This window comes from Apteryx rowi, unplaced genomic scaffold, assembly GCF_003343035.1.
Source record: "Apteryx rowi isolate R43461 unplaced genomic scaffold, aptRow1 scaffold_2, whole genome shotgun sequence".
Lineage (NCBI taxonomy): Eukaryota > Metazoa > Chordata > Aves > Apterygiformes > Apterygidae > Apteryx > Apteryx rowi.
Window position 1 is genome coordinate 3,950,951 of NW_020448307.1, and position 26,337 is coordinate 3,977,287.

A 26,337-nucleotide genomic window follows, 5' to 3' on the forward strand; every position below is an offset into this window, starting at 1 on the left:
TTAATAGTTTGCAATTCCTGTTACAGCATATGTGACTTACTAGTTTAGTTTAATCCTAGCTAATTAGTTTAATTTAATTTTAGGGATTTTACCCCTATGAAACCGCAGTGCAATAACAATACGTATCTTGTGTCCCTACGCTGTGAAGACATCCTAGATCTAGATTTACCCTGACAGAAGCAAAGGAGCTGAAATTTTAAGCCCTATCTGGGGTTCAGACTAGTGATTCGCTGGAGACCTGCGTACTTAAAGAAGAGCTGCACGCTCAGAACCGTGTCCCTTTTCCCGGTTCTGTCAGCTTGTCTATTAAAAGCCCCATGGAAGCTGCCTCTGGGTCACGGCACCTCCTCGCTGAGAAAAGGCTGCACCCGTGTTTCAGTCAGTGTCCGGATGCAGCTCGCGTGGACAGAGCTGAAGTGGTTTCAGACGGGTTAGCTCAGCAGTTGTGAGCGGTACGAGCGTGCCGCACGTACGCTGCTCGGACCCGATGCGCTCGCTCGTGGGAGCCGAGCTCCAAACCGCTGGCGCTCCAGCCTGCAGGGCTCCCTCACTTGCCACGGTTCGACTCCTCTTCTGAGAATGCTGCCGGCTTTAGTGGGGCTCTGAGGTCAGGCCGAGCAGAAGTGTTTGCAGAAAGCACATACAGAAACGTATTTGTCGGACCAGGCCACGGGTCTCCGAGGAATAATTCTTCTGCAATCAGGTCCTGCAGGTCCCGCTGCTCCCAGGCCCTGGTGCTCGCAAATGCACCATCCCCTGACTTGTACAAGTTTCTCTGTTTGTGGGTTTGGATACTGAACCGGACCAAGCAACCGGCTAAAAATAATCTAAAAAAGTGGGGTTTAACTTGTATTAATTCTCCAGTTTATTGCCTGAAAAAAGGTTTTATAAGTAAAACTGAAGAGATGGTAAGAGGGTGAGAGTGACTGGTGGGGGGAGAGGGATGGGGTGCGCTGCATGTGCTGGAATTGCTCTTGAAGGAAACAGTCCTCAGAGTAGGGCTTTGGAGACCTGAAACGAGATACCAGCCTCGCTGCACGCTCTAGAAACAAATACACCCAACACCCAGGGGGCAACGGAACCCATCACACAGCGTTGTAGTGCCGGAGATGGGGAAGAAGTTAGAGCGCTCTGATGCTGATAGATGTCCTGCACATTCGATTATACTGCAGTATATTGATGTTGCACTGGTGCTGTGATTCCAAATGCGCATGATACCGAAATACACCAACATATGGAAATAAACTATTATTTTTAGTGCTGATATGGTTGTAATATAACTCTGTGCAGTAATGAGGGAAGGAGAAAGAAGAAGTCAAGGGCTTGAAGTCTTGCTTTCTTTGCTTTTTCCTGCTTCCCATGCGTGGCTTCCAGGCTGGCAGGGTGAAAGGGTCTGTGGTCTTGGATTTACGAGCGGATGAGGGAGGGAATTTTTCTGGCGTTGTGACTGAAAATCAGGAATTGGAGGAAGAGGAGATGGTCCCAGTGCAGGTCCCTCTGTAACTTGTACACTGAGGTAGAGAGTTCTGAGGGGAAATCCTAGCCCTACCCCTCCCACAGTCTGACTGGGATAAGAGAGCATTAGTGAGGGGAGAAAAAGAGATAAAACTTATTTGGCTGCTTGGATAAAAAAATTATATAAAAAAATGACAAAAATGAGTTTTACCTATTCAAAGAATTTTATGAGATAGCTTCAAACAGTTTTAGGCTTTTCGTACATGTAACAGCAATCAGTGGATTTCTAAATGGGCATTTTTTTTTTCTTGATGTTCCAGTGTTTTCATAGTGTGGTTATAGCAGAACTAAAAAAACAACAAAAAATATGACCAAGTAATCCATCTAATTTTGGCATCATTAGGATTGTATGTGTATTAGTCAGTTTTGATAGAGTATTAAAAATGTTTAGAAATTGAATAAATCCAAGAAATTAAGATAAGTGATCTTTTTGCTATCCATGTAAATGTGACAAATACATCTTTTGACTGCAAATTTTTCTCACGTTCATCTTTTTTGTGAATTTACAATACAGGCATTATCGGAAGCGCTCTGCGTCCCGTGGACGCTCCGGTAGCCGTTCTAGAAGTCGTTCTCCATCTGACAAAAGAGGAAAACGTGGAGAAGACAGACGCTCTAGAAGCAGAGATCGAGAACGTAGGCGTGAGAGGTCACGCAGCAGGGACAAGAGGAGGTCTCGATCGCGGGACAGGAAGCGTCAAAGGTAGGAGTTGTGAAGTCCAGTCAAAATAGATAAAAATGCCAGGCATCTGCATATGGATGTTCCTTCTGTATAATTAGTTATTTTGGTGGTGTTTATGATAGATTTCACTCTGCTTAGCATGTTTCATTTATTAGATGGATCTAGGTGCTGGTGTAGGAGTTAGTAATCTTGTAGTGTACTTGATCAGTGTTGGATTCCTTTCACAACCTATTCCTTTGGATCAGGCTAAAATTATGTTATCGCATGCTAAATAAATACAATTTTGCTCTGTGGTAGACGTTCAAGAAGTAGAGAAAGGGAACGGAGCAGGGAGAGAAGAAGATCCCGGAGCCGAGAGAGAAGACGCTCTAGAAGCAGAAGTAGAGGTAGACGGTCTCGATCCTCTAGTCCAAGCAAGAACAAGAAAACAGAAAACAGGTATTTGTGTTCACTAATTACAATCAATATCATGGTAACAAAATACGGTAAAACTATTGATAGCCAGAAGGGAATCATCAGGCAAAGCCGTGTGAAGCTTTGGTTTGTGGAACAAAGAGAATATTCAGCAAGTGCACTGTTATGGACTTTTCCCATTGCTTAATGTGCCTTCATGGATCAAATATGTACGTATTCATAACTTGAAGGATTGTAAATGCTAATTTATGCATGTATTAATTGGTTCTCCTGCAGTTTGGTGCGAGAACATTTCTGTTTCTGTAAAAGGAAAAGATCCAAACCTTAGTTTACAATTAAAATTGTGGCACCTAAAAAAGCAGTTAACTTCAGAGTTAAGACTGAACCTCATTCTGAAAGTCTTGTAGTGCTTCACTGTTGTCTCTCGTTCCAGTATCAATAAGTAATGTTTTGTGCCCAGCATGTATTCACAAATTGATAAAATACAGGAGCACTCTAGCACGGGTGAATGAGCGTTATCTTTCGCTTTACTTGCAGGGAAAGGACTGTTTACTTAAAAATAATTGTAGAATACAAATGTTTTCTAGTACTTGTGTATCTTCTTAACTTTATGGTCATCACCTTGTATGCCTGACAGCGATTCCCTTAAAGCTTTGTATCTTTGTTTTTATTATAGTTTAGATGTGAACATAAGAAATTATGAAGTGCTGTAAATTATTGGGGAATAGTAATATGAGTTTTATTTACCAAATTTGCTTTAATGCAGTGTTCTCAGTGATACATTGTATCTTTATTCTCTCTCAGATAAATTACTTTTTTCTTTGGAAACGTACAGGGTTTTTAAAAATACTTGCTAGGGTAGCATCAGCGTGTTTGTAAATGACATCATGGTGACACCCGTAGCAGGGATTTTTGAACTGTTGTAAGTGCCACTGGTTGTGCCTCAGCTCAATGTCTCATCCATTCATTTCACAAAAGGTGTTTTTAAGAATGTGAGTCAGTTTGGGGTCTGTTGTTTTTTGACATTTGTGCAGAAAGATGCTGTATATAGCATAATGCTTCAGAGAAGCGCAAGAAGTCTGCCTTGGTAAAGGCGCCGCCTGTTTCTTACCTCCTGTCCGTTGAATGGTGTGAGTGTGCAAAATGGAGCTGACAAGTGCTAGTCTTAGGGGTTTGCAATCAAATAAACTGTTCAGTAAATAGATTTAGCAAAAAGGTGAAATTTGAACCCTTTTAGATATTGAGTTCAGAAACGTGTTAAAACTCACTAGAGGTCATGTTCTCTTGAATGCATTTAATGGAATTTCCAGATATAATTGCAAACAGCATGCAGTCATGTTATACAGTAAAATGAATGAAAGGTGCATAAGTTGTAACAGCAGTATATATAAAGAATAAGCAGGTTGATGACAATCCAGAAATTGTATTTGGAGAAGTTGCAATGACATAAAAAGTCTTTTTGGAATATGCATATGGTTTATATTAAAATAGCCCAGTGGAGTATGAAAAGAACTTAATAAGATTTAATTGGCTAAGTGAATTTTACATTTATTATCATGACTTAGCACACGTTTAGTGTGGATACATCTATTTCTTTTTTTTAATTGGAAATCTGTAAGGATAATAAAATCTGTGATGTACGTTTTTCTTATTAATGCAAGTCTGCACATTACATTTGAGGTAGCTTTTTTTGGTAGCTTTTTTCAGGAAGATGTGATTTTATGTCTTTCAGCCAGTACTGGATTCTCAGGGAGATGTTCAAACTTCCAGGGCAAGGTGCTAGATCACTTTACCATTCTCTAGAAATACAGCAGACAGGAATTTTTTAGTATTTCTTTTCTAGTTTTCTAACTGCTATCTTCAAGGGTGTTTAAAATAAACTGTAGAACCGCTAGAGTATCACTTGTAAGTGTTCTGGAAATGAAGTCTGCAACTTCTGTAAAGAAATGAGAAGAACAGAACCGAAGCATGTGCATCAGTGGGTTGTAATAGATTTTACATTTCTGGCAGTTATAGGAAATACTTCCATGAAATTGAAAGGTTCTCTGGGAGGCAAAGTGTGCTTTGTAGGATAGTAAAAAACATAATCCTGTTGATGGTGTTAATAGCATTGTTTCTATCCAGCCCATGTGTATCCTCCTGAGAAAAGCTGGAACACTAAGTCTGACATATATAAATCTTTGATCTTACCTTTCAGATCAAGATCTAAAGAAAAAACCGAAGGTGTGGAAGTTTCTAAAGAAAAGAAAAAAGAGAAAGATGACAAAGAAGAAGAAAAGGATAAAGATGTTACCGTATGTACCGTGACCACTGAGGTAATGATCTTACCAGTTTTTTATTAACCAATAGTTTGTTGTATTAACAAAAGAAAACCCTGTCTTAGCTCTGGACAGAGTCTCCACTGAATTAAAGAGTTAGTTACTGTACCCTCTTCAGTAACACAAACTCCTGTCATGGTGTATGCTTCTAGTTCTTGGCATGAGGAATGTTGTTCTCAGCTCAAGATTTTGAATTGTTTAGACTACAAACCATAGGAAGGTGTGAAGGATATCTCATTTTTCACCTTCTAGGTGTTGATAGGGGAGCTGAAAATCTTCTGGTCACTGGAACTTGGCAGGAATCAAAGAACAAAAGGAAAGAGAAGCTCAGTTTGCTTAGTTTCATATCATGGAAAGATGTGTCTAGGTGAAAAATTCCTGCATTAGCAATTCTAGCTAATTCTTCTAAAACCAGCACTTTCACCCTCTTTTATTAACAGTGGCCGCACTGTCAGCGAGGGCTACCCATACTAAACCAATCACAGTTTGTTGCACTCAAAGGACTGTTGGATATAGAGGGTAACATCATAATTATTTAGTCTTTTATGGATCAAAGGCAAAGATAAATTGAAACTCCCTGCTGTAGAATATTTTTCTGTTGTTATAAGTCTGTGGATGTCCAGTCTTCTACTGCATGCTTAAACAAAGTTTACATTCATCTGAAGAAATGTTTTGTCTGAAAGAGCATAGACTAAAGCCAGTAGCCAATAACTTTTACTTTGATTTGTTTTTTATCATAGAACTTTGATCAGAACAAGCTAGAAGAAGAAATGAGAAAACGAAAAGAAAGAGTGGAGAAGTGGAGGGAAGAACAACGCAAGAAGGCTATGGAAAATATAGGAGAACTGAAAAAGGAAATTGAAGAGATGAAACAGGGGAAAAAATGGAGTTTAGAAGATGATGATGGTATTTAATTTTTATATATAATAGTTAAAATACTTTTGTTCCTAATATTTTTTATCACACTAGATTTTAAAATTTTTCAGAAGGTAAGCTATAAAATAACAAAGCCTAAATCTGGTCATGGCTTCAAACAGTTTAAGATACAATTGAGATTAACAAAGTGGAAGGATTTGGATGAGGAAAAATGTAGTAATAAAAATGGACAGTTAATTATATGGATACAGTAATAATTTAATACACCTGTGAACACTTTGCTCTTTCCCTCTGTTTTATTCCCGTCTTTCTTGCTCATATTAGATGATGAAGAGGAAACTGCAGAAGGAGAAAAAGAAGGCAATGAGGTTGAAGATGAAGAATTAGATCCTTTGGATGCTTATATGGAAGAAGTTAAAGAAGAGGTCAAGAAGTTCAATATGAGAAGTGTGAAAGGTGGAGGTGGGAGTGAAAAGGTAAAATCACTTGTTAAGGTTTATCATCTTTTTCATTTAAAAATAGTTTTACTGTTTTAGTATGAAAAAATGACTTTAAAAAAACATTAAGGGGGAAAAATATGCAGAAAAGGCAAGAAATAAGTTAGATGTACTTAATGCCCACTTCCTCTAACTTTAGTTCCCTGGTGTTTTTATCAAGCTATCAGCATTATCCTGATAAAATTTCATCAAAAGAAGTGAAAAAAAATAGTTTAGTGCATTCAGAAGTGCAGGTATTCTGTATGTTTTATACAGTATGTCTTTTGTTTTATATGATAACATGATAATTTTCTTAACTGTTTTTGTAAGAAATCTGGACCAACTGTTACCAAAGTAGTAACTGTGGTGACAACCAAAAAGGCAGCTGCAGAATCAGAAAAGAAGAAAGGGGAGCTCATGGAGAATGACCAAGATGCAATGGAGGTAATGGAAGTGTCTGTATTGCTACTATGCAAAGGCAATAAGTGTCTTATAAAAGAGGCATGAGAATGAGGATAGTCCTGGAACTATCCAGCTGCTAAAAGATAAGCGTTTGCTTGCTTAACTTGCAGAATATGGTCAAAAGATTATTGATCTTACACAGTTACTTGTTACTTGTACTATTTTTTTTCAGAAATCACCATCGCAGCTTTATTGCACAGAGACAGTGTTATACAGATGAGAACTGAATGAGTGCGTCAGGTTGTTTAGCTTTGTAATTGTTCTTAATCTGACTGGGATGGTGTATGTCACATTTAGTGCGTGTACAATTCACACGTGGTTACTGAAATTTGGCAGGCAGTCCTGGTGACCCCTTGTGTGAATGACCCGCTAGCAAAGAGTGGTTATGTATGCAGCTGTTCAGTCTGCATGTTTAATTGCATGCATTTAATCTAAAAAAAAAAAGGTGGGGTTGTGTGTTACATTTCTGTTGAATTTGTGTGTGTGTGTGTGTGTGCGCGTGTGTGTGTGTGTATAAATACATTAATTTCTAAAACACCTATAACTTGTGGATCTCAAAACACTTCATAAATCAGAATGAGACGTCTTTTGGCACTGATGAGAGGTAGATGTTCTCATTTTACCATTTAGGAACAATAGAAAGGAGTTTCATTCTGCATAAGGCTACAGAACACTATGCCAAGTCACATGTTCTAATAGACAGAAAGCACCCGAAACCCAATTTATAAGTATTCTCTGTTACACTGGCTGTAAATAACAAATGTGCTTTTGTAGGATTAGATGGTACAAGTGGATAAGTGCAAGCTGTCCTCTCTGCATCTGGGTTCAGTGAACTGGTAAATCTTGTAAAGTAGAGTATCTCCCTCTAGTCTGTACAGTGTACAATCATTTACATGTTCGGCAGGGGCAGATCAGCACGAGTATTGAATTTTAACATAGAGCAGTGCTTTGGGATTTTCATAGAGCCATCTTGCTCTATGTGACTGGACCTGACCTTACCTGAATTACTCCTCTGTGTCCAAACTGTCAGTATGAAATGCTTGCAGGAGAACAGGAACGTTGAGTGCTTAACGTGGTTGTGCGATAGTGTATGGTGTTGCAGGCCTGAATGGTTGTTAAGGGTAGTTATACACGGCAGGCTGGGAGGGCTTGGAGAGACATCCCTGGCCAAACTGTAGACCAGATACCGTGCTAGCGCTGTAGCTGAACGAGGTCAGGCTCTACCCTGTGCAGTTGCATTGTTAGTGGTGCCTGACTAGTTTAAAGGTGGGTTGGGTGCATCTTTTGGAACTATGGCTGCACTGGGGCATAAATCATTCAGCGGTGTGCTGGCTGCTGAATATATTGGATTTTTTTTCATAGTATTTTCTTCTTAATATTGCTATTAGCGTGTAGCAATGATTATTTCTGAATGACAAGGCTGGTCTAGTTGTTATTATTTTTGAAGTCAGGAAAATGATATAGAACATGGTGAAAGTTAAGGTTTGTGAGGAAAATGAAAGAAATGGATAAAAATGATTGGGACTATTAGACTGAGAGTGGGTTTTCAGTATTCATTCTAATGGGGGAAAGAAGGACAAAGTGTAGCTTCTGAATAAAGCTCTTCTATAGATGAAAAACCAGAACCTCTCAGAAAATTGTTTGCAGTAACTAATACGCTAAATGTAATCTATACAGTATTCCTCAGAAGAGGAGGAAGTCGATCTTCAGACTGCCCTGACTGGCTATCAGACCAAGCAGAGAAAGCTGCTAGAACCAGTGGATCATGGAAAGATAGAATATGAGCCCTTCAGGAAAAACTTCTATGTTGAAGTACCAGAACTAGCTAAAATGACTCAAGAAGGTAATGACAAATACAACCAGAACATCTTGGGTACTTTAAAAGAAAACAGTGTCTGACAGGTTTTGATGTTCAAGGAAGCAGCCAATTCTCTTGGGATATAAAGATAATTTTGAAGAAAGAAGAAAAAAAATCATTGTCCATTCAAGACTTCAAAGTAACTTTGAAGAGAATTTGAAGGCAAGAGGGAATTCTCTTGGATCAACTTGGTATAGAAAAACGCTGGATCTGTTAGATCACAGTATTATTGATAAGTTTGTATGATTATACACGAGGCTTTGCCTGAAAAATTTACCTAAGTCCTTTCCCACCTACCTCATATTTATGTGTAACAAGCTAAAAACTGTTTTTCTGGTGCTGATAAAATTAGTATTTCGTGTTCAGGGACAGATCAAGAATATTTCAGTCAAGGTAATAGAGAAATTCCAAGTTCAACTGTATTGTAATGCAAACTGTATTTCAGAGGTGAATGTGTACAGACTGGAATTGGAGGGAATTACAGTCAAGGGAAAGGGCTGCCCCAAACCAATAAAAACCTGGGTACAGTGTGGTATTTCCATGAAGATTCTCACCGCCCTCAAAAAGTAAGTGATTTATGAACTATATCATGCTTCATTTTTCGTCAGTGTGATCTCTGATGTGTTCATGAGAGAACCTTTTTTCTTCATTAATTCAACATGCACCATCTTTGTAGATGTTAGGTGCATAGTCATCAGAATGGTTTTCACTCAGCATTGAACTGTTGTTATGGACTATTCCTTCTGCCGTCTGTAACATATGTTTTTGCTCATTTTTGAGCTGTATTTTTTTAATGGCACTGATATTTATATGCAAATATAAATACGTAAGTTTTTCCAGCAGGACTTTGTGATTCATATCTGTCAAATCCTATTTTGTTCTTCTAATAACTTTTTCTTTTCCTTTCTTTAAGACATGGCTATGAAAAGCCCACTCCCATTCAAACACAGGCTATCCCAGCAATTATGAATGGACGTGACTTGATTGGCATTGCTAAAACAGGAAGTGGAAAAACTATTGCATTTCTTTTGCCCATGTTTAGACACATTATGGATCAGAGGCAATTAGAAGAAGGAGAAGGTCCTATAGGTACAAAGCTTTTGTTTTCAGAATTGCTATTTGAATAAATAAAAAGTCGTGCATATGCTTTAGAAGGGTCTTCAGTTCCTCTGGTGGTGTTAGGAGTGTCTGCTTAAGTTTACATTAACATCCATTAGTTTGAGTAGTTTTTTTAAAAATTCAATTACTGAAATTTCTGTGATCACAGGGCTTTAAGAGCACTTGTATATCCATATATCTGGAAGGGGGGCCTTGTTCCTTGATTTTGGAACTTTGACCAGGTTTCCACCCCATTTTTGTACTGTCTTAGTTCTCCTGAAATTATGTTTTTCTAAAAATATGTGCAAGTAAACTGCATAGTACGTTGCATATGACTTAACAGAAATGCTTTAAACTTCATTACAAGGGGTTAAATTTTATCATATAAGTAACAGCATCTCTTATATTACAGTGGATGACAAAAATTCTTTGTTTTTCAGCGGTCATTATGACACCTACGCGAGAGTTGGCTTTGCAGATTACCAAGGAGTGTAAGAAATTCTCAAAGACGCTTGGGCTTCGAGTTGTCTGTGTGTACGGAGGAACAGGAATCAGTGAACAGGTACCCCCCAAAATAACTTGTTTGTCAAATATTTCTCAACTGTTTTTATTTTAATGTTGCTTTCACAGTGAATATAGTTCTTTTCTCTTTCCCATAAATCCAATCCTTGTTTGTAGCCTTCATTCTGGATTTTCTCTGTGTGAATGGTAGTACTGCAAAAGCTTTAGCATTTCCACTTAATTTAGATCTTGTAAAATAGAGAATCTCCCTCTAGCCTGTACAGTGTGCGATCATTTACATGTTTGGCAGTGGCATATCAGCACTGAATTTTAACACAGAACGGTGCTCTGGGATTTTCATAGAGCCACCTTGCTCAGTGTCTGACACAGAATTACTCTTCTGTGGCCAAACTGCCAGTGTAAAATGTTTCCAGGAGAACAGGAATGTTGAGTGCTCACGTGGTGGTGCTGTGGTGTATGGTGGTCTTGAAGATTCTCCAGTGTGGTCCTTAAAAGTTTGAGATTGTTTCTTCATGTGTATGTACTGAGCTTGACAGTAATTAAGACATTTATGTGATGTGACAGTCTGAAAATAATTGAGGAGATAAATTTTTACAAGAATTATATATATATAAAAAAAAATCAGGTATTTTTGTTGGGGGGAGTGAACAGAAACTCTTAACATTGTTTTGTTGCCTTAGCAAATATTACTTGTTAGCCTAATTTGGAGATGAATTTGGGGGGATGTTTTCTTCCCTCACAGTTGTGGAAACTACAGAATTTCGGAGTTCTGTGACCATGTATGATGGAACATAGCTTGTTAACAGTTGTGAATACATCAGTCATCCCTGATGTAATATGTAGATTTTCATATAGGTCCTTAACTGTACAGAAGTCATATCCTCATTAAAAATCTACTTCTAATGGTAGTGACTTTAGGTTGTCAGAGGTCACTCTTTTAGAAAGCAGTTTTTCAAAGACTTAAATCAGTAAGGAGAATCTTTAAACAAGCAATTTACATTGGTAGAACGGCTGTATTAAAGTAACGAAAAATGTTGCAGGTTGTTTTATTCTTTATAAGGTCATACATTTTTTTTTTAAAAAGAAAACACTTCTAGTGGTTTGTTAAATTAAGTTTACTGTGTTTTAAAATCAGATAGCTGAACTCAAAAGAGGTGCTGAAATTATTGTTTGCACACCTGGACGTATGATTGACATGTTAGCAGCTAACAATGGTGAGTAGAAAACCTTTTCCTATGGAGAATTTTTTATATTTGTTGTGTAATTCTAACAAACAAATTCAAAAGATCATGTATTTTGATAAATGGTCTTATGGAATTTTTTTACATCTCTTCAGGCTGCACTATCTAACTATAGAGAATATGTAGCACTAATAATAGCTTTAATCGTTTATTGGTTTGATTTTGGTGGGGGGAGACAGGAATTCTTAAATTCTTGAAGAGTTTCTGAGAGTGTTTATGACTTAATGTGCTGCTACAAATTTTTTAACTTCAAGTCATTTAGACAAAGGTCGATCTACATAGCGGTTGCTTATTTTGACTGCTCATTGATCCTTCGTTACCATTAGCGTAACTCAGCAGTTACCCACTTTTATTCAGAGTGTCTGACTCTGCCTTTATCTGTTGATTAAGAAAAAAAAGAAAAGAAAGCCCTCCCTAAATGACTATGCAAATGTGAAAGAACTGACTTTGCATCAAATACTCAGGTTGATTAAACTGAGACACTGCAGCTTTAAGAGGTTTTGTCCTAGTGTAACCATTGCATGCTTATTAGATAAAGTTTTATTATTAAATTATTCCACATCAAAACCTCTACTAAACTGTTGACATTATTTAACTTCTGTGGAAAAAGTACCTTCAAGACATATAGAACTGGGCTTCCAAGACTTAAATCGTCAAAGGTAGGTACATTAATGCTGTTCCCAAGTAATTTTAGGAAGTTATTATTTGGGGATGAAAGTGTTAATATGTTAAATAGCTATATAGATTTTAAGACATAGTTAAAAAATACTTATTTTGTTACTTAACTGTGAATTCCATATCTTAAAATAATGCAGCACTAAATCTCTGAAAAATAATTTGAGGACTCAGCTGCAGTTTGCTGAAGTTGAAAGTACCAAATTCTGCTGTAGTTTGCTAAGGCACGAGTCTGAGTGATGGTTGTAGAAAACGTGAAAATTCTGCTTCCATTCTGAGAGCACTCGACAGTGTCATTACGCTTGAATTTGAAAGTGTTCGTGTGTTTGTATCTTTTGAGACTGTGATTCTTAAACCCTTGAGTTAAATGCTTCTCACGAATGGGAACCTCTTTGAGCTATTTGTTTGGGAAGGGTGTTAATTATCTTGTCCATGATCATTTCAAAATGTTAACAGATATACAACTTGCTTATTTTGTTTCCAGCTGTCCCAGAGTTTGGGGTGGTTCTTATTTTTAAACTTAGTAGCTATACTGGGTAGGTTTTAATCTGTATATATCCATTTTGAAAAGACTGCTTACTCTGTATTATGCATAGTATTAGCAGTTAACTAGAATTAGTTTGATTATCCTCAAATAGTTATTTCTAGCTCCAAGGAAGCATTACAGATTATATGTGTATAAAAGGAATTTTTCTGAGGCTGCAACAGTTAGCACTGGACTTTGCCTTCCACACATGCGCTGTAATCTCTAATATGTTTTTTTCTAGGTGGCGCTGTCAGATAATGGCTGATGTGGCTCCTTGCTTCATCTCAGTCTTAGTTTTATGATGTGTTTTGGCGAGGGCTGTTTTCTGAATTTTACAGGTTCTTCTGGCCCTATGATGGTATGCAAGAGAAGAGTTTGACAAAATAAAGGGCCTTGTGCATACTTACACATTTCCCAGAATGTAGATGTGATTAAAATGAGAAATTAAAATTCACGTTCAGTGAATTTTTTTAAAAATTAATTAATGTGTTTGTTAGAAGATAGTGAGAATTTATAACATTTTAAAAAGATTACTCCTGAGGGAAACTAGATTTCCATTTGATTTTGTTTCCCATGTGTTTTTTCCTCTCCTTTCACAGGTCGGGTGACAAATCTCCGTCGAGTCACTTATGTTGTACTTGATGAAGCAGACAGAATGTTTGACATGGGTTTTGAGCCTCAGGTAATTAATGACATGAGTAGCATTGCTGCAAGGTGTTATTTTTTCACTTAGAGGATTTAGCAAGAATCTGTGTTATGTTTTTATTAGACGGCGAGTGCTTGTTCAGTAGGATGTGCTATGTATGGAAGACAGTTGAAACCAACTCTTTAATTTTTGTATTATCCTCACATGTTTTGGTTTTGATAGATTTTTGTGTTGGTTAGAGCACATAGTTTTCCTCTAATGTACATTTTTTCTTGCATGCTTGGTTTGGACACTTGTAGAATTTTTGACCATGCTGTAGCCCTATGTAAGCACCTGATGTAGGTGTCATATAAGTAGTTGTTGCCTGCTTAAAAAGCCTTTCATGTCTCCTGGCAATGTCCTGCAGGAGACAGGAACAAAGTGATAGAAATGTTGCTGACAAAGACGATATTTGCTGGCAGCTTTGGACATCTAGGGCTGTTTCAGTTACCATCAGACTATTTTGTCCTACAAAACTAGGAATATTCCCTTATTTTGTCTCCTGAGCTGTGGGGTTTCTGCTGCATGTCTTAAAATTTCTCTTGGGCTTCTGTAGGGTCGCATGCTGCTACTCAACCTCCTGTTGAGTCCAACAAGTTTTGCTTGCCTTCCAGTGACAGCACCAGGGTCCCAAGATGAAATCCATAAAGAAATGTTTTGTGTTCTGTGTAATGCAGGTACCGCCTAGCTTTAGAGAAGACAGCTCTGTATGTGTATTAAGTTCAATTACAGCACTTTGGTATTAACTAGAAATGTTCTCTTAAACCAGGTCATGCGCATTGTAGACAACGTCAGGCCTGATCGTCAGACTGTCATGTTCTCTGCTACTTTTCCCAGAGCTATGGAGGCATTAGCTCGGAGAATCCTGAGTAAACCTATAGAAGTGCAGGTTGGAGGCAGAAGTGTTGTCTGTTCTGATGTGGAGCAACATGTTGTGAGTATCACACATCTGCCTCGTTTATCTTCTGGTTTGCGGGCAAAAGAGTATTTCCAGCAATATTGAATATAAACTGATACACCCAAGGCATTTTTATTTCTAGATATTCGGTGACCTTACTGAACACGAGCTCAAATTTCTTCCGTTTATTTCATTCTGTTTCTTAGCAGCAGTTTGACAGGTTGACTTGGAAAATTAACATATTCACGTAAATGAAGTCCCTTTATGTCAATAAGATTTATTTTCCTTCTTGCATGAATTGAAGAGAGGTACAATTTTTTGTTGTAAGGAATGTTGTATAAAAAGACAGGATTTACAAAAATTTACCAATATTTTAAAAGTAAATGATGTATATATTAGCTGAACTGCATGAAAATACTCATACGACCAGAAATCTCCGAGTAAAATACAAAAGGGTCTGAAAGGAAAGGAAAAGTTGCTAACTGTTAGAAAGCAACATTTTTGAGCTGCCATCCTATTTAACATGAAACCATTTATGAACTAGCTATGGAAGCCAGTGGAAGTGATTGAACCAGGAAGGGTAATGGTAGTAAATAGTGTTTACAAATACAGAAAATCCTTTGTTTATCGCCAGTACGGTTGTTTGTATCTTTGTCAGCTTTTAGATTGTTAGATTCAAGAGAGAATGAAGTTGCTTCTTTTAATTTGCAAACATTGTAATGTTGTGATGCAGTATTATCATACATCAAATACTAGCAGAAGATATTCTCCTTTAAAAAAGATATATGGTTGAAATGGGATGAGCTTTGTGCATTGAAATGTTTTTTAATTTGTATCCTGTTGCTCCTCAACTGACAAAATGAAACACAGGAAATGTTCAGAGCAGGGTTATAGCATAAATCAACAGATAACGTTACTTGAACTTATGTTTTATGCCCCCTGATTGTGTCTAATGACTGAAGATACGGCTTATACTCTGCTTTGCTTTTCTGTGTTTTTTTTTTTCCAGATTGTCATAGAAGAGGAGAACAAGTTTTTGAAGTTACTTGAGCTACTGGGACACTATCAGGAGAAAGGATCAGTTATCATATTTGTAGATAAACAAGAACATGCTGATGGTCTGTTGAAAGATTTGATGAGAGCTGCTTATCCCTGCTTGTCTCTCCATGGAGGTAATGGGCAATCTTATGGACTCGCATTAACAACTTCAAACCAGAATATTGGCATTTGGTAGTTACAGAGAGAAGTATCTTTCTATATAGTACCTCTTCAGAATATTTCTTCCAAGCAGGTTTTGCTTTATAGTTGGGAAAGATATTTGTCTCTTAGTTTCAAATAGACATGATAGTTTTCCGTAATTATTCCTTGTTGTTACATATGACGTGTCATCAGATGCCAAAATCCTGTCTCTGTGCAACAGCATTGTGAACTGAGAGTTAACACCTCTCTGGCGATATTGTTTACTAGACTACTTGCCATTGCAAGACCAGTTGGAGGAGTATTATATGGGGAGTATTATGTAACTTTTTTTTTTTTAAGATTCCACAATAATAGCAGTTGTTTTACTATTCTAAAGTAGTGATATAAAGGAAGTAGTAGAGTAGTAAGAGGAGGAAATCTCTCCAGAATGTTGTCCATCCCAGAGTATTTCTTTACGTAGTGTTCTTGAAAATACAGTAACCAATAAGCCCAAAATGATTGTTCATTTAGTGCAGCAATGGAAGAGGGAAAAATAAGCCTATTAGTTTGAGATTTACTTGCCTTTACAGAAGAGGTAAGTTCTCCAAATGAGGTCTGAATTAAATATAAAATGTCAAATGGGTAATCCTATTAAAGAAATTTTTGGGAGTTTTCGATATGGTAAAACATCATTTTTTTGTAGTGGAAAGACTAGGAGTTTATTACTCTGGATTATGTATGTTGCTTGTAGAACTGTGAGTTTATTGAAATTTTATAATTTGTTTAGACTTTAGGTTATTTGAAGTTGGAGGGCATTCTGGTCTGTGTACAGATTCTTTTGACTCAAAACCAAAAGAAAACTAATAAATATGAATAAACAGCAGAGCTTTATATAATTAACTGTTTTGTCTGGTTTCTTGCAGGTATTGATCAGTATGACAGGGACAGCATAATTAATGATTTCAAGAATGGAATTTGCAAACTTCTGGTGGCCACATCTGTAGCAGCAAGGGGCTTGGATGTAAAACAGTTGATGCTGGTGGTCAATTATAGTTGTCCCAACCATTATGAGGATTATGTGCACAGAGCAGGCCGAACTGGACGAGCTGGCAATAAAGTATGTAAAATCAGTTGCCTGCTTTGTGTTTTGCTGAAAATTTTGCCTTGTTTATTGTTGATCAAGGTGTTCTCAAGGGGTAGCCGCAGAGGAGAGTATTTCATATATTTTTGATGGAAAGAAGGTTTTCCTTTAGAATGTCTTTAAGGTTTTTGGAGAGCTCATGGGTAAAATACAGTCTGAATTTTAACAGTAGGAAAGCTGCAGTTTACATGTTCTTCTGACGTATGAATGTCCTTTTAAATTCCATTTTGTAGCTGAAAGTTGTATTTTTCACTCTTGGAAATATGCCCTACTAAATTTGTAAGATTTTATTTTCCAAACTTATAACCATGACAAGATTGAAAGGAAAGACTTCTGTTTTTACCATCTGTGATTGATCACTTCCATATCGGTTTCCTGGGAAATCACATTATTTGTTCTACATTCCTGCTAAAATAATTTTTTTTAAAAATCATACATGAATATCATGGCTACATTTATTGACCAGAACAATAGCGTCTGTGCAAGAGTGCTCCAATAAAGTTAGAGATAAAGTGTCTTTATAGATTTTTCTTTACCTTTTTTTTAATTAATTTTGACTAGGGATATGCATATACATTCATTACTGAGGATCAAGCACGGTATGCTGGTGATATCATTAAGGCTTTGGAGTTGTCCGGGAATCCAATTCCTACCGATTTGGAGAAGCTCTGGGCTGACTTCAAAGACCAGCAGAAGGCTGTAAGTAATCCTCTCTTCTGTAGTGGGCTTTGCTCCGAGTTTAATGCGTGTGTGCGTGGGTCCGGTTGTATGCTATACATACATGAGTCATCTCGCTGACTTCATGGGGAACGCATCTGTGTATGCTTAGCTAAGTGCTGTAAGTATTTTCAGGATTGGGATCTTGAATGTCATTTACAGGACTGTTACTGAGAATTTAAAGATCGGCATCTGCTATGTGATGGGGAAGTGCCTACTGTGTAAGTGGCACTTTGGCTCTTATCAAAATTCACATAAAAGATAATAAAGCTCTTTCGCAGAATTTGTGTATTATTTCTAGAGCCCTCACCGTCAGAGGATCTTGCTTATGCTGAAAATGTTGACATCAAAGTTTTTCACATATAACAACAGATTTTTTTACAGTATTTGAGGAGCCTTGTAACCGTACACTTACACAAAATCCCAATGGTGTATTGTTTCTGTCTGCTGAAGTAACATAACTTTTTCATTGCACTGCATTGTAAAATAGTTTTTAAAATTTGAAGGGCTTTCTAAGTGCCTAGAATTTGCTTTTCTAAATAAATAACTTCAAACTAATTAGTATGTTTCCATGGTTATTTTATGACTATAGGAAGTGGGTTTTAAAACTTGTGTTTAAGTATAAAAATATACCTTTTTGTTTTTAGGAGGGAAAGATTATTAAAAAAAGCAGTGGATTCTCTGGCAAAGGTTTTAAATTTGATGAAACAGAACAGGCTTTGGCTAATGAAAGAAAGAAACTACAAAAAGCAGCTCTTGGCTTGCAAGACTCAGATGATGAAGATACAGCTGTTGATGTAAGCATCTGAAAATAGATCAGGTTTTCTAAGGATTTCCAGTATAATCATTTCTTTTCCAGTAAATTACGTAACACTTCGCAGAATGCATGGATTTTTGTTATTCCATGTCTTACACTACTGACTTAATTAGTTGAATTCTGTGAATAGGTCTGTACATTCTTTAATGTAAAAGATATATAGTTCCTGCGAAGATCTTGAGAGTATGTTCCTGACTTGCTGGTATTTTATACTTAAAATAGTACACATAGTTATATAAATGTCACAAACATTTATCTTTGTAATGTTAATCTTGTATAGAGGAAATGGAGTGCTTGCCCTGAATTATGTTTTTTAGTTCTAGTGTTTTAAATAAATGCATACTAGCCTTTTCTATTTTTAAATCCTTACTAGATCCTTTTCTTAATGCCTGTTAGACTCCTTTTTGTGAACTGGAAAGTAAATCCCTTAGCTGAGTTGTTCAGACTTTTTCCTGATTATTTGATCATCTGCTCTTTTTGCTGAGCTGTAGTTCTGGGCAGGCTTCTACCGTTTACTGTGGCAGATTTATTTCTTTAAAAGCATGCAAACTAAATGCACCTTAGTGTTTTCTTTCTTTAGAATAATAAGATTATCTAATGGTAAATGCAGTGATCTAATTATTGTTGTTTTCTTTAGATTGATGAACAAATTGAAAGCATGTTCAATTCAAAGAAAAGAGTAAAAGACATGGCAGCACCAGGAACATCAAATGTTCCTACACCATCAGCTGGTAATGCAGAAAAATTGGAAATTGCTAAAAGATTGGCTTTGAGAATCAATGCTCAGAAGAATCTTGGAGCAGAGGCACAAGTATTAGTCCCGTTCCACTTTAAGGTCAGACTCTTTACAGAGCAGTCTTCTTTTTCTTTTTTAATAAATGTCATATAGAATGTATTTAATGTTTTGTTTCTTGGCTGCCTTTTTATTTAGCTCCTCCATGCAGTAATAATGTACTGCATTATTTAGCTTGTCTGTGCTGGGCTAACTCAGTGATAAATTGTAGGATTTGTAATGATATGATAATATGATTTAATACAAAACTGGAAACTCTTATCTGACCTGGCGCAAGGGTTAATTGTGTAATTTTATCAGTAGTGAGTTACATTTTGGCTACTTTAGCAGAGTTGCAGAACATCTTTCTCTGCTGAGGCATATAAGGCACAATCCATTTGGGCTTAGGTTACTGTGGTCTGGAATGTCCAAAGGTATCTTGAGTTGAATATTCAAAAGTAAGTAAGAAAGATCTTATGTAAGATCTTAAGTAAGACCAGTAAGATCTTTTGTATGCAGGTGTGATGGAGGTATTGAGAGGAAGGAAAGAAGAGAAAGAGAATTTTTGAAGATGAATTTGTTATGTGGACATTTATAATATGTTGAAAGCTTTAATGAAACCCACGTTCTGCAAAAGTTGGTTATACAGGGCTTCTTTTGGCTACCTTGTTTTGAACCTGTACCTGTTTTTTTACAGGATGTGATGCAGCAGGCTACAAATGCTATCTTGAGAGGAGGCACAATTCAAGCTCCTACTGTATCTGCGAAGACCATTGCAGAGCAATTGGCTGAAAAAATCAATGCTAAGCTCAATTATGTACCCATAGAAAAGCAGGAGGAAGAGAAACAGGATGGAGGACAAAATGAATCTTTTAAGAGATATGAAGAAGAATTAGAGATCAATGACTTCCCACAGGCAAGTAACCATTTCACTATAATGAAATTTGAATGACCATTATTTAACAAAGGCTCTCTTTATAGCTTAGACTATGATTATTCCGGTAACTTTTTTTCCTTATCATACCTAGTTGAAATTACTACATTTTATGTGATTACTTCTCAGCTTATAGACAGAGAATATCATGAAAACAAGCATTCCTTATCGTGCAAAAATCTTTTCACCCTCAGCCATGGACTTCTCTCATACCCACATCTTCTGACTCTGTCTAGCATTTATTTTAAGGACTATGAGTCACTACTGTGACTCCTGTACTGTTCCTTGCTTTCTGATTACCTAAGTGTTTTCCCCATTCAGCATATTGCTGCTGTAGTCTGCCTCATCTGTTCTTCTGAGGATCTATGTTCCACAGTATTGAGCCCAAAGTCCTTGTACATATCTTCAAGTTTCTTCTTTGTTTGCCCTATTTTATCAAGCTGTTATGTTATCAATTTCTTACCCTTCCCTCTCAGAAATCCTCTTAACTCTTTTCCTAAGCTGTGTCTCATTCGTAGAACATGGTCTCTAGATTTATCATTTTGACAAGGATCCTTTTACCTTTTAGCCCTTTGAAGATAAGCTTGCTGGCTACAAAACACTGCCAGCTTGTAATGGCTAGGCGGGTGGTAACTGTTCTGTTATCTGCTTTCTTGCATCTACAAATAACAATTTGTAGATCTTCGAATTGTTTGTAGAGCTACGGTAGGAAGAAACGCTTATCTCCTTTCACTATTATGCCTTCTGGCACTCTTTGTTCTTTAATATTTTGTAACAAGTTCTCTAAAACACTGAAGTATAAATGGCAATTTATCAGTGAGAATCATCACTGCTGATTATGACCCTGGAAAATCTCTGTAAGCCTTTTGGGAGAGGGACTCATCCCGTACTGTATGTGTGTATAAGTACTTAACGCAGTGCAGAGCAGAGATGCCAGAGACTATTCTAGCATAAGTAAAATGATCACCTGAAGCTACCTAAAGCAAGAGTGAAAGCTGATTGTGAGGCTATTGCTGACAGAAGTGCTGCGCAACCATTCAGTACCGTTCTACGCGACGTAAGGCATGCATAGTCTAGCCTTCCTCCTGGCATATTTTGCCATGTTTACGGGTGCAGTGATTTCTGAGAGTGAGAGTAATGCTGGTATGATGCCTCCTGTAGAGAATAAATGTAACAGGCAAAGTTTTGATCCAGGCACATGCATCTTGCCTTCGGAGGCTGTATTCCAAAGTTGGCTCTGGAAAAGCAGTTGTTTAAGGTATGATACATGATATGTTTGCTCAACCTACCAGAACTGAGAAACAGAACAGGGACTGGATGGAGATCATTCTTTCTGATGGAAATAGCATTGCCTTCACACAAATACAGGATGAGCTACCCCAGTCTTGTTCTAAATTCTTTGCCTTTGAATGCAAGAGCTCACCGGGAGTTACAAAGGACAAAAAAATTGTCTCCGTCTAGAAATAACTTATAATAAACTAATAGGTGTTTTGTAGTAATTTCATTGTCTTAATGGATGGGATACTTTTATCATACTGAAGTATTTTTGAGGATATTGTCGAGATTTGTGACAATTTTTACAGTGTTCTGAAAGCAACTGGCAATGTTTATTTCTTAAAATTTATTTATGTGGAACATTTTTAAGATTTACTTATTTCTGTCTTCAACCAATGAACTGTGTAGAAATAAGCAGGATTTATTTTTGTTAAATGCAGCTACTTGCACCCATTAACAGCATATATTTGCCTTTGAGGTCTGTTCCTGTGCAAAGAATGCTAAATAAAATACTTGTAAGTGCTGCTTCAGAAAAGCATAAGGAAAAAATTACAGCTTTTAAACTTCCAGTGTAGCAAAGTGGAAGCAGAGTTCTTGCTTTGATAGTACTATATATTCACTGTCTTTTCTCCCCCTTCCATAACTTGATCTTGCTGACATAAGTTCTTTTTAATATACTCGCTTTAAAATGTAGATTGAAATTTTAGTCGATTATTTTAAAAACAGAATGCCATGACTATTTTTTGCAGCAGGATATTGTTGTTGTTTGTCTAAAATGTCAGCTACCCTTTGGATTCCCATTTTGTGCGATGATGCCTTTCTCCTCGTTCATTCTTCCACATCCTTCACCTTGCAGACTGCCAGATGGAAAGTTACATCCAAAGAAGCCCTGCAGAGAATCAGTGAATATTCGGAAGCTGCTATTACAATCAGAGGAACTTACTTCCCTCCAGGCAAAGAACCCAAGGAAGGAGAACGAAAGATTTATTTGGCTATAGAGAGTAAGTATTCCTTATAAATGTTTCAGTTAAGGATATAGTTCTAGTTTTGTAACTAGGCATAAAATCTTTCAAGTCATAATTCTTAGATGCTCCGTTACAGACCCTTTGCAAATAATATAATCGTTAAGGAAACACTCATTTATCTTAATACACTTTGCCAAATGGAGCGCTGAGATGCTGCTCCTGAGAAGACTGACCAGCCACAGAACAACAGCAAACATGTATGGAAACAGTTTGGGAGAGATTGTGATGTTAAAAAAAATCAGAATAAGAACAAAGATGTTGTCTGTGCTGGTGTGAAATTCGGGAGAAAATGAAATTTTATTTATTTATTTTTTTTAAGAAGTTAAGTGCATAAGAGATTACATCAGCTATCTACAATAACAACTTTGCATATCTTGTGGTGGTTGTGGTATTCTCCATTGCAGTTGCAAGTCTTTCTCAAAGAAACCTCTAATCTTAAGTATTTCTGAATAGTAAATTATGACTATCTGTTTTAAGTATCTTCCTTAAAACAGAATCCAACCTAGCTGTGGCAATCTACGCAATACTAGAGGGTTCATCAGCAAATAGCTGAGGATATTTGTGAAGTTTTACAGTGTTTCTGAAAATAGCCAGCAATGTTTATTCCATAGGTTTCACATATAGAAAGAGTCTAAGACTGTTATTTTGTGTCTTCAGGTGCCAATGAACTGGCTGTACAGAAAGCAAAGGCAGAAATCACGCGACTTATAAAAGAGGAGCTTATCAGATTGGTGAGTAAAATCTCTAGAATGCGGAGCAATGTGCCTCAATTAATGCTTTATGAGACTGATTCCTACAAATGTTTACGCCTGAGCTGTGGCTTCAATTTTTATTAATATCAGGGTCTGGAAGCTGTAGATCTAAAAAACAGTTTCATTGACCAGCCCTGAAAATACATTACTCTGTTCAGTTAGCTAGACATATGGCTATCATCCAACCAGCAGATGGAGATAAGACATTAACAGAGTTTTTTGACTCAAGACCCCTTAAAAGGGTCAGTTCATAGTTCATTTCCTAATATCATCTCTATCAGGCAGAGGGGGTGAAGCCGGGGGGGGGGGGTTACTTTTCTTATTTGAATACTTCATATGTGTGAGAGAATTGTTTTGCCTTAACTCTACAGCATACCCAGCTAATAATTAGCTGTGTTCAACATACTCTATTTTCAAAGAAGCTATTGTCTTGAGAAACTGTATTTTGGATTCTCTGGTTAGAGAAACCTTGGCTTTCTCTGGAACAACCTTCAGTAATAATACTACTTTACACACCGTAGTGTCTCCTTTTGCCTTTCTCTTCAAGTAGCCTTTCAACTCAGCAGTCAGTTCAAATGCTCTTGCTGAGCCTTTATCGATGCAGTTTTGCTCCTTTTTCAAAATTGTTGCCCTGCCCATAAACATTTCTTCCAACTTCCAAAGGAAGGAGATTGCTAAAGAACTGCTTAATGATATGTAATGTGGATTTATTTTCAGTGGGTTTTATTGCGATTCATTTACCTGTTTACAGTTTTAACTCTGATTACTTCTCTTCTTTACTTGCAGCAAAATTCATACCAACCAACCAACAAAGGAAGATACAAAGTTCTATAAGTATTTGGAGTAATCTGTCTGCCAGCGGCTGGTGTGTGAAACTTTGTGGCTTCTGTTGTTTTTGCTGTTTACACTGCTTATTGTAAATTAAGAATTTTTTTATTTTGTCTTGCGGACATTTTTTTAACACAAAATTGATACTTGCTGAGACATCTTAATTCTCTCCACTAAGGTTAGCAGTCTTAAAGCAGACCAGTTTTGGCAGAGCATGATTTAATTTAAAAGTGTAGTTTATATACTTTTCACCATGAAGAATATCAAATAAAACAGATTTTAATTTTCCTGACAGACTATACTGTTAAGTAAATTAAACAATGTTGGGATTTGTGTTGGCAATTGTTAGAATGTACCTGCTTCCTATTGTGAAGATGACTTACATCATATCAGTTTATACTGGAATAATGATAAAACACCAAAATAAAGGCAGGATTTTCTTTGGATCCATAGCATCTCTCTGGCTGGTTCCACATACATTCATTCCCGGTCCAAACACCCCATAAATGTCAGAGAGTCCTGCAATGATCAGAGCAGAGAATTTTATCCAAAAATACTTGAGATCTAGTTTTGAGATCTTTTCATCCCTTTCATTTCCCATTTTATCTTTATCATCCAGGTAATAGAATAAATCTTTGGATTTTTTGTAAAGTGAAATGTTTTGTAGTATGAAAATAGTTTTCTTTTTTTCTAAACATCAGAATTTTAGGATTTGATTTTTTTTCTCTCATTCTCTGACATAAGATTGAAAGCCTGTTTAGTTTAAAAAGAAATACTCAGAAAAAAAGAGAAACCTCTTTTGTAATGAAATATGACTTTGTCAATTTTTATAGTGTTCTTATATATACATTTAATGTGATTTTTCCCCAGGATTGTCTTTATTACTGTTAGGACATGGCTTTAGGTAAAATTGAGTAATAATATTTATGAGTTAATTCCACAAATATTGACTATCATTGCAGTCAATAAGCTACCACATTACTGAGACAGGCAAGACCTTTCCTTTTTTGAGGTTTCATCCCCATGAAACCATTAGTATTCGTGATAAACACTTATTCTAGATATTTAACTTTCCTGTGTCTGTACTTATCTGGGGCCTAAGCAGTAGCAGTTTGAATCGTCTCATTCAAGCAGCTGCGAGACTTTCAAGATGACCTTCAAAAGGACTTTTGTAGAAAGCTTTTCTTACCTGACGCATTGAGAAGAAATGTGTCATTTTAAAATAGCTGTGTATATACTGCTTTAACTCTCGTGAAGACAAATCATACAACCTGCATCATAGCTGTACAAATTCACAACTTCTGTTTCTAAACTTCTGGTCATTTCTGTTTGCATACAACTGTCTTATTCTAATGTCAGTGTACCTTATTTTCAGTACAGGAAAGGAAAGGAATGATCATACCAACTTAACAGTTTACATTTAGGGTAAGAAAACCCCTTAGTATAGTACTTGCCAATGTTAATACAAATAAAATAAGTCATTGAGCAGAATGAGAGGAAGCACACACAATAACGTATCTTAAAATTCAAAAAAATCACAAACTAAAAACCTCTGGTTCCCTTTAAATACATCAGGTTTCCTTCTGTTAAAACTGGGTTTTGATGTGTTTCCTACAACTTGTTTGTTGAATTTTGGCAGTGTCCCCCACAATAATGACAGATTTTGATGTATTTAGTGAAGAGCACTTTCAAGTTTGGACAGTCTGACATTTCTTCAAAAATCTTGTTTCAAAATGTTCATATATATATATTGGTAACTCCTTAAAAAAAAAAAAAAAAGCATGATGGAGACATTTTTGTGATTTCCAGCTTTGCACTGTTGGATTTCAGAGATGAAACGATGTATAATCTTCAACTTCCTGGGGTTTTTAAATGCAATGTCAATATTCCTATGTTTTTTAAATTCCAGCAAAAAATAAAAATAATTTCAATGTATATTTTTCAGAAACTGTCTTTCTGAATAACTCATCTGTTTTCTGTACTTCTTACATTGCTCCTGCATTTTTTTCCTGTAACAGTTGACCTTGTACTTTTTGGAGTAGGGAAATGTGTACAGTACCCATCAGAGTGCTTGTCATGTTCTACTAGAAAGGCAATCAGATGCTTCAGACTCAGTTAATAAGCAGCCACTGCAAAGAAAGTCGCAGTGCAGGTGTTTGGATACATTAAAATAGGAGCTAAATGCATATAAGCCAGAAGAAAAGAAACACTCTCAAATTAACAAATACATGAGGCAAAAAACAGTAGAAACATGATGAGAATAAAAGTTGGGAGAAGATACAATTAAGTAATGAAAAATGTTATATTTAGTTCCTTCCAATTGTGTTAATGAATATAGATAAGATCTTTATAAACATTGCAGATGGGCTGCTTTCCTGGGAATCTGCTTGTCACCAGGTGTTGGAAGAGCACAGGGATGCTGGGTTTTGGTTAGTTGGTTGGTTTTGGTTTGTTTGTTTGTTAAGCACACTAATAAGCAGAGCTCGTTGTTACCTGCCCAAGGAGATACGCTCTCAGCTCCCTAGATTGACTTAGGCTTTCAGTGCTTGAGTAAACAGTGGCATTTCGGGTAGGTCAGTGAAAGAAGTAGTTGATGTTGGATCATGAACTAGTTTTTGCTTACATTTTACATTAATATGGTGTTGATATCA

At 36.7% G+C, this 26,337-nt stretch overlaps 1 protein-coding gene across 1 annotated transcript; it reads left to right on the forward strand.

The window, feature by feature from the left end:
* Nucleotides 1-317: 317 nt before the first annotated feature.
* DDX46 (DEAD-box helicase 46) lies at nt 318-25,623 on the forward strand. The gene is made up of 24 exons (XM_026063533.1): nt 318-378; nt 460-607; nt 2,030-2,218; nt 2,495-2,635; nt 4,809-4,926; nt 5,670-5,835; nt 6,130-6,281; nt 6,612-6,725; nt 8,421-8,586; nt 9,047-9,167; nt 9,515-9,690; nt 10,140-10,261; nt 11,357-11,435; nt 13,263-13,345; nt 14,118-14,282; nt 15,256-15,418; nt 16,349-16,542; nt 17,128-17,265; nt 17,931-18,080; nt 18,738-18,935; nt 19,570-19,788; nt 21,938-22,082; nt 22,764-22,837; nt 23,645-25,623. The coding sequence occupies exons 1-24, from the start codon at nt 318-320 to the stop codon at nt 23,690-23,692; spliced, it is 3,330 nt and encodes a 1,109-aa protein (XP_025919318.1). The 3' UTR covers nt 23,693-25,623.
* The last annotated feature ends 714 nt before the right edge of the window (nt 25,624-26,337 follow it).